Source organism: Myodes glareolus, chromosome 1, assembly GCF_982192425.1.
Source record: "Myodes glareolus chromosome 1, mMyoGla1.1, whole genome shotgun sequence".
Lineage (NCBI taxonomy): Eukaryota > Metazoa > Chordata > Mammalia > Rodentia > Cricetidae > Myodes > Myodes glareolus.
This window is the reverse complement of record NC_142026.1, coordinates 135,801,100-135,819,295: the sequence shown is the minus strand read 5'-3', so window position 1 is coordinate 135,819,295 and position 18,196 is coordinate 135,801,100. Positions and strand designations below refer to the sequence as shown.

The following is an 18,196-nucleotide window of genomic DNA, read 5'->3' as shown; positions in this document are numbered from 1 at the left end:
TAAGTGCTGGTGTTGAGCCTCCTTCCTCCTTTCTCCATCTTTGTTCGGTCCAGGCCCTGAGCTCATGGGATCACATTACCCACATTCAGCATGGGCCTTCCTTCCTTGGCTAAGCCTCCATGAACTCACCCTTGCATAAATACGCAGAGCTGTATTCCCTAGGTGATCCTAATGCTAGTCAAGTTGGCAGTGAGACGTAGGCACCCTAAACACCCTAATCGCCGGGCCTCAAGACCACATGTGCATCGGACAGACTGGAGTCGCGCGTGTTAAAGTCAAAATGCAGGTCTGGAGGCCAGATCTTGAAACAGTCCTCATCATGTCTGCTGAGGGACAGGCCCCCACAGGGCGTGGCTCACAAGTCCAGTTGCTGTCGGCTGAAAACTTGCTTGTGAGCGTCCATGCGTGGGGCTGACAGCATCAAGCCTCCAAAGCTGTTGAGTTTAGTCAGCATCAAAGCTACCGAGTAGCCCTGGGAATACTTTTTTTTTAAAAAAAGATAGCTTTGTTTATTTATCTATCTATTTATTTATTTATTTATTATGTGTACAGTGTTCTATCTCATACCAGAAGAGGGCAACAGATCTCACTATAGATGGTTGTGAGCCACCATGTGGTTGCTGGGAATTGAAGTCAGGACCTCTGGAAGAGCAGCCAGTGCTCTTAACCTCTGAGCCATCTCTCCAGCCCAAGGGGAGTATTTTTTTAATCATTATTACAAGTTAACAAAATGACTTGAATGTTTGTATTAAAGCATAGAGATGGATAGGTAGGGAGATAGATAGATAGATAGATAGATAGATAGATAGATAGATAGATAGATAGATAGATAGATAGATAGATGGATAGATGGAAGGATGGATGGATGGATGGATGGATGGACAGATGGATAGATAGATAGACAGATGGATAGATGGGTGGATGGGTGGGTGGATGGATGGATGAATGAATGAATGGATGGATAGACAAGTAGATGCCGTAGTGGACAAGATGAAGGGACTCTATTTGGATTACCATTTTGAAATACAGTCCCAGATCACAACACCCTTCTACTAAATCTAAAAATGATTCGTTCTTGCTCTATGTTCTCGCTCTTGCCGGTACTTTATGTTAGCCATAGTGTCTGAACCAGGCAGGAGCAGAAGGAAGCACCCATCTGGAGCAACTCCTTTGGGGCCCCTTCTCTAGCTGAGGGGGTCTTAAATCAGTTTTCAACAGCATCAGGTGGTCAACATGCAAATGTTGGGGGGTGGGGAAGGCCGCCAGCCCATAGCAGGCAGTTAAGAGTCAAGGACGGTCTTGTACTTGATGGCATGAATGGTGGTGAGTGTGCACCATGGCTTTTACTACACCGTAGATCCGGAGGAATTTATATTATCAGCCAACAGCACGAGCCCAATGCTCATCTTAGAACTTAAGGAAACGAACCTCCAGCTCTCAGTGCCCCGTGTTTTATTTCCACCTGACAGGACTCTCAGAGGGGTGGGCAGTCCTTGTCCAAGTCTTCCATCTGAGTGAGCTGAGCCCAGGCAGCCGTTTCCAGAGCCCAGGGTCCTCATCTCTGCTGTCAGCAATTCCAGAAGTCTGCCTCTCTGTCATCACCATGTTCTCTCTCCTGTGCCTTCTGGGATAGCAGCAGAGCCCCCCATTTTCCAGGAGCAGGATGTAAGGGGAAAGGTGCAGAAGGGAGTAAAAGCGAAGACTGTAGAGTCACGAGCCTCTCCCACTTCCCAGTGTCTGCTCACCGTCTGCACCTTGAATCCTCTGAAAGGACAGCTAGTGTGTTCACACATGGCAAAGGGTCTAACGAAAGACGTGTGAAGTGTTAATCACGTGCTTACATATTAACCACATTCTAGGTATTATGTATTACAGTCACATAAATTCTCAGAACACAGCACTCCATTACAACTGCACAATCTCTTCTTAGCCCACAAGTACATGCCATGTGCCAAGAACACAGTGCCCACACTTGCCCAATGGTTGTACGGCACTTGTCAAACAAGTTCATATTTAAGCTTCTGGCCTGAAGGCACTTCCATCTCTGAGAAGTATCTGCACCAGCCCTTCAAGGAATGTAGACTTAAATCCCAGTAATGAAGACCCAATTTTAAATTCCTTTCATTTCTACCAATCCAGGCCTACCGAGTGGACAAAAAGGCCGCTGAGCAAGCTCGCTGGGAGGAGGCCTCTAAAGAAACCATCAAGAAAACCACTAAGCCTTGTCCTCGCTGCAATGTGCCAGTGGAAAAAAATGGTGAGTGTGAGCCAAGAGGAGAGCCAGGCCACCCTCCTGCACGTGGCCTGTGGGGGCAGGGCAGTCGGGCCTGGGGGAGGGTCCACAGCTTGGGCTGGCTGGGTAGAGCGTGAGTGGGTCAGTTCTTTTTCATCATGGAAGTGCTTAACCTCCTAAACCTGAACCCCACTGCAACTACCCTAGTGTCTTTCTGGAGATTTGGGCTGCTCTCACAGCTAATATACTGTAGGAGGCGGGAGACAAAGGCAGTGTCCTAGGTGCTTTCTAGGGGATGAAATTCCATCCTTGGACCGGGAGCTGAGGTGGTAAATGAAACTTTCTGGTGAGGTGGTGGCCAGCAGTGGGTGACACTGAGTGCATCAGGACTCATTCCAATGTCAGTGGAGAGAGAAGACACACAAGATACACCAGTGTCCCTTCTTAACGACATTAGACGCTTGGCATCTGATGGGTCATCCACTCTTCTCACAACAACAGAGTCCTCCATAGGCCCCCAGAGCCCAGACTAAGGGACCAGGAACACTGCCACGTCAATTGCATTGGTCAGGTGACGGCAGCTACACCTCCCCTAGTGGATAATAATAACAGAAGGAACTAATGTGTGTGGTGCACCCACTAAATGCTTGTCCAAGTCCTCTGGCATGCTAGAGCATCTACTCCGGCCAGCATTCCCAGTGCACATCAACGCGTTAAAGCACTTCAGATCTTATTTGGTAAAGAACAGTGGTAGATGTCTTTAATCAGCTTTTTCTCAGACACTTCTGGCTGTGAACATCCCCCTGCCCTACATACATGCCCATCACTCCTGGTAATATCCTTGAAGGCTGGGGCTCCCTTCAGTTCTTGTGTCCCTACTGCAAGGGAGGCCGTGCCTGAAATGGCACTAGTGCCCAGCTCCTCCATTCAGATGCCAACATCACTGGACTTTGGAAAGGAACTTTTTCTTCTGCCTCCCAGCAAATCTTCTGTGACTTTCAAGAATCCAAAACGACGATTTGAACATATCTCTGAAAGAAATGAAATGAGAACAGGGCAAATTCTCCTAGAATGTTCCACCTCGCAGTCAGCAGACAAAACCATACACGTTCATGCTCTTCACTGACCTTCTATAGTCCAGGTATTGTCTGACCTGAAGAACTGCCCCTTCCTGACTCATGCAATCACATCCCTAGCCTCATTAAAGCTGGAACCTCATCGCTGTGGAGAACCCCAGAGCCCTTAGACTGAACAATGCACCCTCCCACTCCTGCATTCATGGGTCAGAGGGCTTGGCTCTCCAAGTGAGTGGGGATCAACTCTACCATGATCTGTCTCTACTGGCCATGTCCTCAAAGTACAGATTGGATCCCCCTTGAGCATGAAGAGGAACTGCCAAGTATGCTTTTCAAACTACAGACTTCTGGGCTTCCATCCAGACCTGAGTACCTATGTTTTAAAGTTCATAGCAAGGTCTCGCAAGAGGCTCTAGGACTACGTTGGCAAACAAGCATCCTTCAGGGCACATTGGCAAGCATCCTTCAGGACATATAGCTATGGGCATTATTTCTCCTCCCCTCGTCCACAGCAAGAATACGTCATGCAGAGGACGTTGAGCAGGGGAACCAGGCACCAGCATCGTTTGGACACAAGAACCAAAGCAAGTTTCACACCCCGAGAGCCACTACTGATGCAAAACACAGCTCTTCCCCCAAAGAGGAAAAGAATTGATTCTGAGCCAAACTTGAGTGATCATGATATGGGAACACAGATTCAAGTTGTCCGGAATGACACGTCTCGCTGTGGAAGAGGCTACATAGACTTTAGAGTCATTGAACAAGGACGACAAATCAGAAATCCACTCATTTACCAGATAGATTGGCCGGGGCATTGTATGGTTTAGATAGAGTCGAGCACGTTCTGTTCTGAAGGTTTTGTCTAACAGACATGAAACTGTTAGGCCAGGTACAGAAACCAGTGACAAGAGACTATTAAGGGGCTGAAGACAGACCGGGGCCACTTGGCGCTCAATCTGTAGCATTCTGTCACTCCACATTCACAAAATAAAGTCAATAATTCTGCAGAATCAGCAGACACAGGTGTGTCCCTCAGGGAACACCTGTGCGTACCACTAAGGCCAGCATTTTGGTGCCTCTGGAGGCTCCATCACGCTCACCGGAGAAGCAGTTTCTCACGCTTCCTGCTGTCACACTCTGGGCTTCCACTGTGCCAACGTGCCTTTTCCCTTTATCACTGTCATTGTGTCACTGACTTCAGGGAGGTTTCTGGGAATTGGGTCCCTTCCATTCTGCCCCCCCCCACCAGAGCTGGTTGGCTCCAGAGGGCTCCCTGTGTGGACGGCACTGTGTTTGGAGGGCTGCAGTGGAAGCTGTGCTCTGGTCTGCGTGAGTTCCAGTCCTCATTCAGCCATTGTCCCCTGAGTTTCTAGCACTGGATGCCGGTCACCCTGTCACCTGTTTTGCCCTCTGGGACACAGAGGCCATCTGCTGGCCTTGTGCAAAGCTAGGATGAAGGCTGAATGACGTGATGTCTGCGAGGGGCATGCTAGCGTGATTTCTCAGCAAATGTTGCCCAACATCAGTCTTGTTCTAATCAGACAGGAATCTTTAATGAGTGGGTCACACAGCTATGTTAGGCCACATAGCATCTATGTGGCCAAGGAAATAATATATGTAGGAAGTAGGGTGGGGCTGTTAGGTATAACTTGTGATAAGAGGCTAGACAGTGGACACTGTGGTCTTCCCTTCTGCCCTGGTGACCAGCTCTTCTCCGAGGGCTGTGTGCTATAGGATCATGTTGCCTGTTTTAATGGGTATTAGCGGCACCCAGGCTGCCAGGAGCTGAGAGCCGGCTGGCTGCAGAATAAAAGCTGGCAGACCTATACCGAACACTCGAACCTTTAAAAAAAACATCTTTCTCAATACCAACAAGAGTATGCCTACACTTCCAGGGTACCAGAGGCAGGTTTAGCTCAACCCAAGCCCCCGACTCTGAGTCTCCGATGCCTGGGAAAGGAATTCAGTTGGTGACCTCACTGTTCATTTGCATGTTGGGATGGCCCTGGAAGGACAATGGTTAGCATGTACCTGCAAGGTGCACGAAGGTCAGTAGGGTTAAGAGACCCCACTCTAGTTCTGCACGCCACTCCCAGACTGTGATCACATGACAGGAGAAAAAGAAAAAGGATGCAAATGGCCTTGCCAGAAGAGAGTATATTAAGTGGCTACTAATGCACAGGGCCCAGCACCTGCTGTACAGACTTGAAAAGCGCAAGCTAAATAGGACAAAACCATTTCTCAGAGTATGCACTATCCCAGAGAAATGCAGATTTGACCTAGGCAAGGAAGAAACGAGGACCACATGTGCAAAAACAGTGGGGTACAAACAGCACACCTGGCCTGAGCTGGAAGTCCCTTGCTTGCTAGCATTTCTAGGCACAGTGTGTAGGGCCACTGTGAGAGCCAAGGGGCTTAAGCTTGATTCCCCAAAACAGGGAGCCATTCAAATGAATTACCTGATGAGATCTGCTGAGATGCAGGTCACACCACAGGCATGGAGGTGGAGCTGAGAAGCCAAGTAAGTGACTCACCAGTATAGATGGTTTCCAGCAGCGTCATTTCTTAGAAATGCTGTCATAGGCTATAAATGGGAGCCACTCACTCATAGCCTGTGGGGTGTTAGCCTCTGACCCCTGACACACACACACACTCACCAACAATAAATAAGTAAATACTTTTGTTAATGGAGACAGGGTTTATCTGTGTAGCCCTGGCTGTCCAGGACCTCACTCTGTAGACCAGGCTGGCCTCAAACTTTGCCTTCCAATTTCTGGGACTAAGGACTTAATATGTGGTGGGTAGGGTGGGGGGTGGTGTATGAGTGAGTGTGTGTGTGTGTGTGTGTGTGTGTGTGTGTGTGTGTTAGTGTTTCAAGGCAGAGTTCCTTTGTGAAGCTTTGGAGCCTATCCTGGAACTTGCTCTGTAGACCAGGTTGGCCTCGAACTCACAGAGACCTGCTTGGCTCTGCTTCCCAGGTGCTGGGATTGAAGGTGTGTGCCTCCATAGCCTGGCTATACTTTGTTTTGTTTTGTTTCTCAAGATTAATGTGTGTATTTTTAAGCATAATATTAGTCACTGTCCTGTGTAACATGAGGGCCGGCTTGTTGGGGTTTATGTCCTGCCCAGTTCCCACACACAGCCAGTAAGCCCCCTGCCAAAAAAATCACACAGAGGTCTCCATAAGATTATAAACTGATTGGCCCATTAGCTCAGGCTTCTTGCTAACTCTTATAACTTATATCAACGCATTATTAGCCCATTATTATTATCTGTGTTAGCCACATGGCTCGGTACCTTTTTCAGCGCAGCAGGTCACATCTTGCTTCTTCTGTGATCTGGGAAGGACTTGAAGGAATGGGCTTCCTCCTTCCCAGAATTCTCCTGTTCTCATCGCCCTGCCTCTACTTCCTGTCTTGTTGACCCACCTTTAGTTCCTGCCTGGCCAATCAGCATTTATTTAAAACATGATTGACAGAATACAGACAATTCTCCCACACCAGTCCTGGAATTCACTGATTTGGCTGGCCTAGGCTAACCTGGCTAGCCTAAAGGGTCCACCTGTCACTACCTGGGATTACAAATCCAGGTCACCCTACCTAGCCCTCCTCTTAACATGGGCTTCAGGGATTGAAGTTGAGCCTTCATGTTGCCGAGTTAGGCACTTCACCGCCTGAGCCATTTCCCCAGCTCCACAGTTACACTTCTCAACACAGGGTAAACCTGGGTACCTCCTCCTATGATCCCCTCCAGCTTCCCTGATCATCTCAGACAAGCAAGGTTATGGCTTGCTTCTCAGATCAGTGCCTGCAGCATGGTTGGATCTGCCAGCGGGTAGTTTGGAAGCTCTATCCAGGGGAGGAGCTCCTGCCCACAGGCCTGCCCTGTCTTGGTTATCAGTCTAGAGACTGAGTTCCCCTTGAGAAGAGCCACAGTCCCTTCAGGTCAGTATCAGACAGCTGTGGAGCAACCAGCAACTTCCTGTTTTCATTTACAGCCACGTGTCCCTTAATAATGGGACACAATTTAAGAAGTGTGTCACCAGACATCACTGTCATTGCTCAGACATCACTCAGGGCAGACACAAGCCTAGATGCCAGTGGCCGCTCAGGAGGTTCAGGGAGTGTGGGATGACTGAGGCAGCTGCAGGGTGGCGTGGTGAGAACTCTTCAGGGAACCTCCTCCGAAAGCAGGAGAACATAAGTAGAGCACGTGATGAGATGATTGTTTCTAATAATAAAAGTATCTTGATTGAAACCAGTCATATAACAGTTCATCCCAATTATCAAATGGTTGAGCACAGCTGTATACAGTCTACCATCATTAAACGACACACATTGAGCACAACTGTATACAGTCTACCATCATCAAACGGCACACATTGAGCACAGCTGTATACAGTGTACCATCATCAAACGACACACATTGAGCACAGCTGTATACAATCTACCATCATCAAATGGCACACATTGAGCACAACTGTATACAGTCTACCATCATCAAACGACACACATTGAGCACAGCTGTATACAGTCTACCATCATCAAACGGCACACATTGAGCGCAGCTGTATACAGTCTACCATCATCAAACGGCACACATTGAGCACAGCTGTATACAGTCTACCATCATCAAATGGCACACATTGAGCACAGCTGTATACAGTCTACCATCATCAAACGGCACACATTGAGCACAGCTGTATACAGTGTACCATCATCAAACGGCACAGGTTGAGCACAGCTGTATACAGTCTACCATCATCAAACGGCACAGGTTGAGCACAGCTGTATACAGTCTACTCTTTCCCCCTCATTTTTTAGTTAGCACACGAAAGAATAGGCTATATTCTGATGTTTTTAAGATATTTTTATGCATATGGATGCTTTGCCTGCAGGTATGTATGTGTACCATGGGCATGCATGGTGCCCATGGAGGGTATTCAATCCCCTAGAACTAGAGTTACAAATGGTTGTGACCTGCCACATGTGTGGTGGGGATTGAACCCAGGTCACTAGAAGAGCAGCTGGTACTGCTCCCCACTGAGCCATCTCTCAGGCCACTGACATCTTTGCACATGTATGGACCTTGTTTGTGTTTGCTCCCATACCTCTTTCCCCCACTCCTCCCTTTCCCACTGGTCCCTAACCCTTCTCTGATAATCCCCTTTCTGCCTTCATGTCATATACGTATATATTACATATATATACATATATATGTATATATATACACACACATATATAAATACACACACAAGAGAAAACCTATTATTTAGTCTCTTCCCTCCCCCTTCCCCATTACCCTATTTCCTCTCCTTTCCCCTTAGGACCGTTCCTCCTTCCACAAAGCCCCCTTCTGCCATTTCTTCCTTCCTGTCACCAGAAGCACAGTAGGCTAGCAACCCCATATGGGGGTGTAACACAAACACAGACATCAGTAGGCAACAGGAGTTTCCAGCTTGCTGTCCCATGGGCCCGCCATTATACATTGTTGACCATACTGTCGCGGTCCCAAGTGCCCCTCCACATTGCAGGGTCTAGCGGGAACCAGCCATGTTAACTGCCAGGAAGGGAAGAGCCTCCTGCTGTTACCCTCTCTCCCCACTTCCCTCCTTCCTCCCCACAGTGGCGCCACATGCTACAGGCGAGCTATAGTGTTTTGAATGTGTAAGGGTTGAAAGAAAAACAAGAAAAGAATTCTTGCATAGCATAACTTTAAGTTCATCAATTTTAGCTTTTTGCTCAATATCCTATATGACATTTTAGAGAGACTTAAATGACATTTCAGAACACACTCTGCTGTTGTATTATCCTAGGACACGGCTGTTAACATGTGCTAAAAATGGCCCTGTCTTTGATGACAAGTATTTTTTAAAGCTTTTTAAGGTTTCTACTTTATTTTTCATACATCTGTGATCGTTTATAATGCTTCAAACAAATCATAACCAAGTGGAAAATTTTAAATGTGTTACCCCAAGACAAATGCCTACGGACACAAAAATATTTTAGTACAGTTAGCTGTCATGCACGATTTCTGTTAACAAAAGTTAGTCAGTATGAGGCAACCCTTGGGTGTTTTGGTAAGCTTAACAAGGCAACTGGTAACAAAGCCCAACTAGAGTTGAATAATATATGAGCAAAGAGATTGCTTTGCCTGGATCTCAGACAGTTCTCTCTAGTGCCCCTGCATCTCCTGGAAGATTTGGGGCCTGAGCCCAGAAGGAACCAACTGAAGGGCAGGGGTGGTGATCCCAAAGTAGAGCCCTCTATAAGGGCTCCCTGAGGACATGGCAGCCCCTGTTCCAGGAACACTGGGGGGCTCAGCACTTGGCAGAGCTGCTTCACCTTGAGAAAGTTCTCCAGCAAAGCCATGCTCCAGCCTCAACGCTGTCAAGATGTAACATAGGCTATGCAGGACCCTTGACAAGGTTTCATGGAAGCCAGGATGACCTGGAACACACTGATCCTCCTCCCTCTACCTCCTGAGTTTGGGGGACCACATGTGAGTCCTGGTGTTTGCAGAGCTGGGGATTGAGCCCAGGGCTCCGTGCACGCTAGGCAAGCACTCTACCAGCCAGGCACCAGTCCCAGGATGGCAACGTCCTTACTTTGCTTCTTACCTTAAATGGAAATTTAAATACCATTAAGGAACACACTCTCTATTAAAAGTAATACACTGTCGCAGTTCCTGCTTATACATTTTGCTGAACCAGGTAACACCACACAAATATGAAAAATACGCACCCCGGTGTATCATATATTAAATTATTAAGTATTTAATACATATTTAAAAGTCAAGTGTTTAATATGACTGCATTCTTTAAATGAAGAATCTACAGTCTGTGGAACATGAACCGTTTGTATCTAAGCACACGAGAGAAGGAGAACTCAGGTGCGAACGGGATGAACGGGATTGGTTCTAAAGACAGAGAGCCCCACTTCCGGGTCATCATCTCATCCACCTCTCTGGGGGCTGCCCCCTGTGATGCCTGATTAAACCCCCAGTTCAGAGTCTTTCTGCCCTTGTTGCTTGGAATTGTTCATCACAAGGGTAATTTCTGGGATGGCACGTGGGCATGGGTGCAAAGGCTCTCCCAGCGTTTACTGCAAACCCACAGCATCTGTATTCTTTGTCTCCACAGGAGGCTGCATGCACATGAAGTGTCCGCAGCCGCAGTGCAGGCTGGAGTGGTGCTGGAACTGCAGCTGTGAGTGGAACCGAGCCTGCATGGGTGATCACTGGTTTGACGTGTAGAAGGATGTCACCCAGGCATTGGCCGGGCCTCAGCTTCTCATGGGAAAGATGTCGACTCCTACCCTCTTAGCCATTTCGTCTCCTCTATGCATATAAGCACATACATACACACGCACAAACACAGGCTGCAAATTACAGATGCGGCCACTAGAGCCTTTCCACGGCACCCACGGAAACCAGCAGCGCCTGCAAGAGGCACTTTCAGGCTTCTGGCTTATGCAAATATCAGAGCTGGGAAGAGAGCACAGCCCCTTGTTTTGGACTCTCAGCCCAGCCCGAATCCAGCTAGATCATCACAGGGTAGAGGTTTTCCAGGTTTAACTTTCTGCTTCCACTTTCACTAACTTCATGTAGAAGCCACGGTCGAAGCCAACAGCTTTCCGAGGCTGTTGCCACATTCTGATCATGTTAGACTGCTGTGGATTCTCACAAGCACACTCAAGATTTAAGGAGCAGTGCTATTATTTAGCAATCACCTCCTCCCAGAGGGCCCTCCCCAGCAATAGTCAAAACTACTAGTTTATCCCCAAGAATCCTATCTTTGTAAGTGGTGCTGATGAAACAGGTCCGCAGCATACAAATCAGCTCATCAACCAAGTGAAGAACTGGGAAAGCTAATTTGAGCACCGGCTGTTTAAATCACAGGGAGGGCGTCGAAGCTGAGCTCACTGCCATCCCTTCAGTTGCCTGCAACCTTTGAAAGAAATGATTTTTTTCCTCCTGAAAATATTACAAAGTCCGCAATTTGCTTTGAAGTATTCATATTGCCACCTGGAAGCTTAGCCCATTCATTTGGCTTCAGCGTAAACTCAATAGAGAAAGTGTCTATAAAGGGGATATTCTTAGAAACAATCCCATGATGCTATTCCAGCGCCAACAGCAGTGCAGGTCGGGTTTATATTTATGGAACATTTACAGAAGGGGCATTTCTAGGTCCTCTAAGTGAAAGCGTGCCTGACCCCTCCATCAGAAGGGGAGAGACCTCTGTGTACCTACTCCCTCCCCAGCTGCTAAGCCCCAGGCAGGGCCTTTTGTGCAGGACAATAAACACACACTAGAATATTCTTCAGGTTAATATGCAACACATTTGAATGTTAATTTTTTGAAATTTTACTTTTTCCTGTTTTGTTTTATTTTTGAGGCACGCACAATACATAAAAACATTAGCACTAGAAACTGTGAGCCGAATTTTCTACCGCACCATGTGTGCAGGGGTGAGGCATAGTCTCTGCCTTTCCTTCTCACTTGATATTCTGGCTTCTCAGGAGGCTGAGCTGCTAGCTGAGGGTCTCGTTGGCACCTGAGGTCCCTTGGGACTTAAGAGACCTGGATCTTCTGACACCAATATGAAGGTGTAACCAACAGAAACCCTTGCTGGTGGGAGAAGAGGCAGTGACCTCAGAATTTTCCAGGTCGTATACCAAGAACATCCGCTCCCCGACTCCAAGCAGCCTTACCCAGCCTCATCCAGAACTCTCCCCAGGAGTGTTCTGCCCTCCCCCTCTTCTGAGACGCAATGCTAGAACAAGACTGTGGTGTGAGCGGGGTCATAACAACATGAATGACCCCATTTAATATCAGCTATTAGAAAATCCTTCCACTCCTACACACTGTAGGCCTGCCAGACCTGAGTCCAGAAGCCGAGGTCACATGGAAATAATGGTGTTGGAATCTTGGAAAGTGAGGAAAGATCAGCAGACCCAAGTCCACGCTTGCATCCCGGAGGCCTAGTCTCCACCCCAGCCAGGTCCTGAAGGAGTGTACATACTCACTCAGAGTGGCAAAGCCACTGTCCTGAGCACTCAGGGTTTTTATGTCGCCCTCACTGTTTTGTTTGCAGCATCGCTCTTCCCGCCGCATCCTCCCACACCTGTGTGCTGTAATGGCTTTGAAAGCCAGGCCAATGTCTCCTGTCCTGCTTGCTACCCAGACTCCCTGGAGCTCGCTGGCTCTCCAGCATGCTCCTTTTTTCTTTCTAGTGATGGCCTATGTTTTCTTCAGAATAGAATAGTGATTCTGAAAATAGCTTAAAGGGAAAACATCCACAGTGTGTGAGCATGAGTCACAGCCTGTGTTGTGTGAGCATGAATCGCAGGACAGAAGTGGGTGTCAGAAGAATGGAAACCTAACCTCTGCAGAGCAATCTGCCTTTTTCTGCGAAACACATTAAGAAAGATCTGAAGGCCTTGTCCACGGTGGTACCCAGACTGTCAATAAAAGAATCCAAAGAGTGTTTGAGCTTGTCCTTGGGATATCTTTTTGATAAATGTTGGAGATGTGGGCGAGAAGGTGGGCCACATTTTTGTTTCTTTGTGGTCTCTCATACTGTTTGGAAGCATTGCCCTCTGGGGGAACATGGCCCCTTTGCTCTCCATGATTAAACTCAAGGGTTCTGCCTTTTAACTATCTAAATTCCAAAACAAAACCTCTTTCTGAAATGTGATGGTAACTTTCTTGCCTTGCTCACAGACTTGCCCAAATAAGTGTTTACAAGAGAAACTGGGGCCTGGAAAGCCGGGAGAGATGGCTCAGAAGCTAAGAACACTTGGTACTTTTGCAGAGGACTGGAGTTCGGCTCCCAGAACCCGTGTGGGATCACAACTGTCTATAATACCACGTCCAAAGAATCCAATGACCTTTTCAGATCTCTGCTGGATCCTTCAAGCATATGCTACACATAAATGCATTCACACAGGTGCACACATGTGCACGCACACACACACACACACACGGGAAGAAGTGTGGGACCAGGGAGATCTTCCCTGGGTCTAGTAAAGTGGTAAGTACAAGAGCATGAGGACCCAAGTCCAATCCTCCAGAAACCACACAAAAAAAGCCAGGGGCAGCAACACACACCTGTAACGCTAGCACTGAGAGGCCGAGGCAGGAGGGACCCTGTGTAGTGGGATTCCGCTTTCTATGGTGTGAATATGTTTTATTACCAGTGGTTAATAAAGAAGCTGCTTTGGCCTATGACAGGGTGGTGCGGGAAAATTGTCTGTATTCTGTCAATCATGTTTTAAATAAATGCTGATTGGCCAGGCAGGAGGTGTAGGCGGGAAAAACAGACAGGAAGTGGAAATGATGCAAGGAGAGCAGGAGAATTCTGGGAAGGAGGAAGCTGATTCCTCCCACTCCTGCCCAGATCACCAAAGCAGCAGGATGTGATCTGCCGCTGAAAAAAGGTACTGAGCCACATGGCTAAAATAGATCAGAACAATGGGTTAATCAAAATGTGAGAGTTAGCTAATAAGTAGCCTGACCTAATGGGCCAATCAGCTTTATAACTTACGAAGTCCTGTTTGTGATTTTCTCTGGGACTAAACAGCTGGGGGGCCAGGCAGGACAGAAACACAAACAAGCAGGCCTGGCCTTTTCATGTTACAACAGGGCAGAAAACTAGGTGGGAAAACTAAACTGAATGCAGGGAGAAAGAAGGCAGAGTCAGGCAGACACCTTGTAGTGGCTGAAGAAAGATGCCAGCCAGAACCTTACCAGTAAACCAAAGCCTTGTGGTGATACACAGATGGATAGAAATGGGTTAATTTAAGATATAAGAGCTAGCTAGAATACACCTGAGTTGTTGGCCAAACAGTGTTATAATTAATACAGTTTCTGTGTGATCTGGGTCCGAGCAGCCAGGAAGCGGAAGTGCATTCTCTGTTTACATCCCTGGGGCTCACTGGCCAGAACTGATGGTCTTGTCTGAGAAATAAATGCAGAGAACATAAGAAAACCAAGCATTGACCTCTGGCCTCCCCATGCCTGTGTGTCTACGCATCACACACACCAAAACTAAGACATCAAGACCACATGGCGGTGAATTCATGCCACTGTCCGTGTGTTTATCAGGTGCCTTCCTCTTTGCTGTGATGAAATCCTTGGCAAAAGCAACTTAAAGAAGGAAGCATTAATTTGGCTCATGGTTCAAGGAATGCTAAGGCCTATGTTGACTGTCTAATATGCGGGACTTAGAATCACCTAGGCTTGCTCCTGTCTAGGGGGAGGGTTGGATCAGGTTACTTAATGTGAGAAGACATACCTGTGAGCAGAATGTTCTAAGCCTGGAGGAAGTGAGCCAAACACCAGCATTCATCTCTCTGTCCCGTGACTGCAGACACAATGGGACCAACTGCCTCAGGTTCCTCATGTCCGAGCCTTTTCCACCATGATGGATACAAAGTCAAACTGAGAGCCAGACAGTCGTCCCCTTCCTCCTTCTTTAAGTTGCTTTTGGCAGGTATTTTGTCCCAACAATAAGAATTAGCCAACACTAAGCTAGGTCCCCTCCCATCTGGGCACATAGGGTAGAAGGCAGGGACTGTTGATGTTCAGCTGGCTCCTCCTTTATGTCTTGTCTGGGGCCCCAATTCATGGGATGGCGTTACCCACATTCAGGTTGGGTCTTTTCCCTTAGTTTTGCATCTCTGGAAACACCTTCACAGACACGCCCTACAGGACGCCTCCTACGTGATTCCAGATCCAATCAAGTTGACAGTGAGGATGGTGTCAGAACTGAGAGCATGGACGCTGCTGCATCTTCTCAGGAACACTATCGTGGTTGTGCCTGGCTTGTCTCGGTGTGTCCCTCAGAAGCAACCTGAAGAGACCGTCTCTGGATAATCCTGTGTATCTTCCAGGCCAGCAGCATGCTAGGGATCCCACTGGAGCCAGAAGCCTGAGAGATACTCTGAGAAAACGCACAGGTGAGATCCACTGCCCACCCAGAGTGCCCACAGAGCAGAGGCTGCAGAGAAAGGCTTACGCTTGTGTGAGCTCTGAGTATCGGAGCAGGGGCCCTGGCTCCACCACTCTCGTGGATGTGAACTCTGGGGACAAAAGCAGAGCATCCCTTGTCGGGTTATCGTCATGACTCATTGAGAGTTCCCATCAAGCATCCACAGCTGATTAATTAATAATTATTAATATGTGAACAAGTCAATGGGGACCACTGGGAAAAAACAAAACAAAACCACAGTAATTACCAGGTGTGTGCACATGCTACCGTCAAAACTTCATGAATTCATGTAAGTGGCAGGAGGTGGTGTGTGTTGTTTGAATGTGCATTCTTCATACTTCTAGAGGTTTCTTTCTAAGGGTAAGTTGCTAGTTGCTCTTTCTAGCTGTGTGTGTGTGTGTGTGTGTGTGTGTGTGTGTGTGTGTGTGTGTGTGTATGTATGTACAGGTAGTATCCAGGGAGTGGGCTAAGGAATTCAGATCAGGAATGGAAATAATTGAGTATAAGTAGTAAACACACATGCAAAATATGGGGGAACCAACTACCCTTTTGCCCAACCCCCTGTGTCATTTCAGACAACATGGAGTTATGAATAGTTTGCATTTTAAAGGTAATCTTATCTCAGCATGTATTAGTAGGTATTCTCTAGAAGAACAGACACACACACACACACACACACACACACACACGTGTGTAAAGGGGAGCTTTTAGAATGGCTTATAGGCTGTGATCCAGCCAGTCCAACAATAGCTGTCTACAGACAGAAGAATCCAGTAGTTGTTCCATCTGCAAGGCTGGATGGCTCAACTAGTTTTCAGTGTACGCTGGAACCCTGAAGAAGTGGGTGCTAATGAAGGAATAGACTTGCTATTGAGGGCGATAGCAAGCAGAGGAAGAGAGAGCAAGTCTCCTCCTTCCATGTCCCTTACAAACTGCCAGCAGAATGTGTGACTCAGATTAAAGGTAGATCTCCCCTCCTCAGAGATCTAGATTAGAGGTGGGTCTTCCCACGTCACATGATTTAATTAGGGGGAAAATCTCTCACAGGTACACCCAGCCATGTGAGTTTTAGTTAATTCCGGATGTAGTCGAGCTGACAACCAAGAATTATCACACACTGTAACATTGAACCTTCTTTGGGTGAACACCTAGGGATAAACTGACCAGCCACAGCTTTTGAGAGCTGTTGCTGGGCTTGATTAACCATGCAGAGTTGGTGAGGAGTGCTGTCTGGAGGGACGGCTGGACCATACGCATCAGTGACACTGTCCTGAAGGATATGTGGTGTTCCCAGTTTGTTCTTGAGGAAACCAGTCGTCACTCTATAAAGGGGTAACTGGAACCCAGAAGACCAACTGCCATAAACTCAGTTCATAGAGAGCTACTGAAGTGCCTGTTATCAACCGCTTTCCTCCTGGTCTCCGCTCATGCTCTTCCGACTGCCCGAAAACCTCTCTTTACGAGAGCCCCAGGCCCCACCTTGACTGACCAACCTTGAATTCTCCCTCCAAAGATCCCTAACACGAGTGTTAGCTAACACTCTGGGCCTGCATTGACTTCCGATCCATAGCAGCAACTGATCAAGGTGTGTTACCTCTGAAGAACGGGTAAGGAGAACAGAGCTATGTGCACATACTCAGACGACAGTCAGATTCCAGCCACTGTCACTATGGGCTTCCATCTTTGAAGTCTGAATAACTCTCTATCAAAACTCCACTGTGGCGTAAAGCTCGCTCGTGGAGCCTGCCTGATGCTGTTGACTGCAGGCATCTGGTCAGAAGTATCCTGCTTCAGAGGCAAAGCTGGTCAGGCAGGAGAGCTTGTTTCAGATTTGTGTGAGTTTATTCTACAGGGTGCCTGAGACATTTGGTCAATGGTGTCTCCCTCCACCCCACCCAGGTCAAAGGATCCAGGTCACCTCTGCTTTACAAAGCCTGCACGCACAGTTCGTCTATTCTCTCCCAGCAGATGGTGTGTCCCCCCAACAACTGCTGGCTCTGAATTTGAAAATCAAGGATGACTCAGATGGCATTTTTGGAGAGATGCTTTTTAGCATCAGATGACTCAGTGTGTTTCCATGCCAAGTTTTTACTCAACATTGTATTTTTATTATAAAAATAATTATTGTATTATTTGTGCTCATTATAGAAACAAAAAGTAAAATATAATTTTTATCTTATTTTTACATAGTGTCCAGCCAGTGAGCTGGCCCAGTGAGTGGGTAAAGGAGCTAGCCCCCAAACCTGATGACCTGAATTCAATCCCAAAAACCCACATGGTGGAAGAAGACAACTGCCTTCAAAAGTTATCCTCTGGCCTCACACGTGCTCCATGGGACACATGTACCCCCCACACACAAAACTAACTTTAAAAACATAAGCACAGTGTCGATTAATTTATTCAGTGAGAATATCCGCAGGCTTCATCTTGACCTACATCTCAGGTGCCAATTAATTTGTGTTGCTTCTAAATTTCTATATCTAATGTAACTGTCTAAACATAAGACAATCATTTGAAAGTTGGGAGTATAGAAACTGTTGTGTAACAAGGAAAATTGGTTTACAACAGGCCTGGAGGTGTAGCCCAGTGTTAGAGCACTGCACACACAGGACAGGACCCGAGGGCTCTTTTCCAGGACCACACACCCACAGAAGCAAACAAAGAGCCAACACGTTCACATTGTCACTTAACAGGAGGGCGTTTACAAAGGCATGAGTACGCTAGGCTTGCCGTCGCGGAAAAGCCATGGACGGGGGATGGAAAGACTCACAGGGTCTGGTTGGCCGTGCCCTCCTGCCCTCCTAACCCTCCTGACTCCCAATATAGGAGGTGTGATGAGGGAGATGATTAGGATTACATCATCAGGTAGAGCCCTGATGACTGAAGCTATCTGAA

At 47.4% G+C, this 18,196-nt stretch overlaps 1 protein-coding gene across 3 annotated transcripts in view; it reads left to right on the top strand.

The window, feature by feature from the left end:
* Prkn (parkin RBR E3 ubiquitin protein ligase) overlaps positions 1 to 12,796 on the top strand; it is a 1,186,369-nt gene extending 1,173,573 nt beyond the window's left edge. For all 3 annotated transcript variants that reach the window (XM_085687456.2, XM_085687459.2, XM_085687454.2), the window contains 2 exons: positions 2,140 to 2,257; positions 10,451 to 12,796. In XM_085687456.2, the coding sequence (XP_085543582.1) occupies positions 2,140 to 2,257; positions 10,451 to 10,563 (231 nt within the window). In that variant the 3' untranslated portion in view covers positions 10,564 to 12,796. The remainder of the gene's footprint in view (positions 1 to 2,139; positions 2,258 to 10,450) is intronic.
* Positions 12,797 to 18,196: the final 5,400 nt, after the last annotated feature.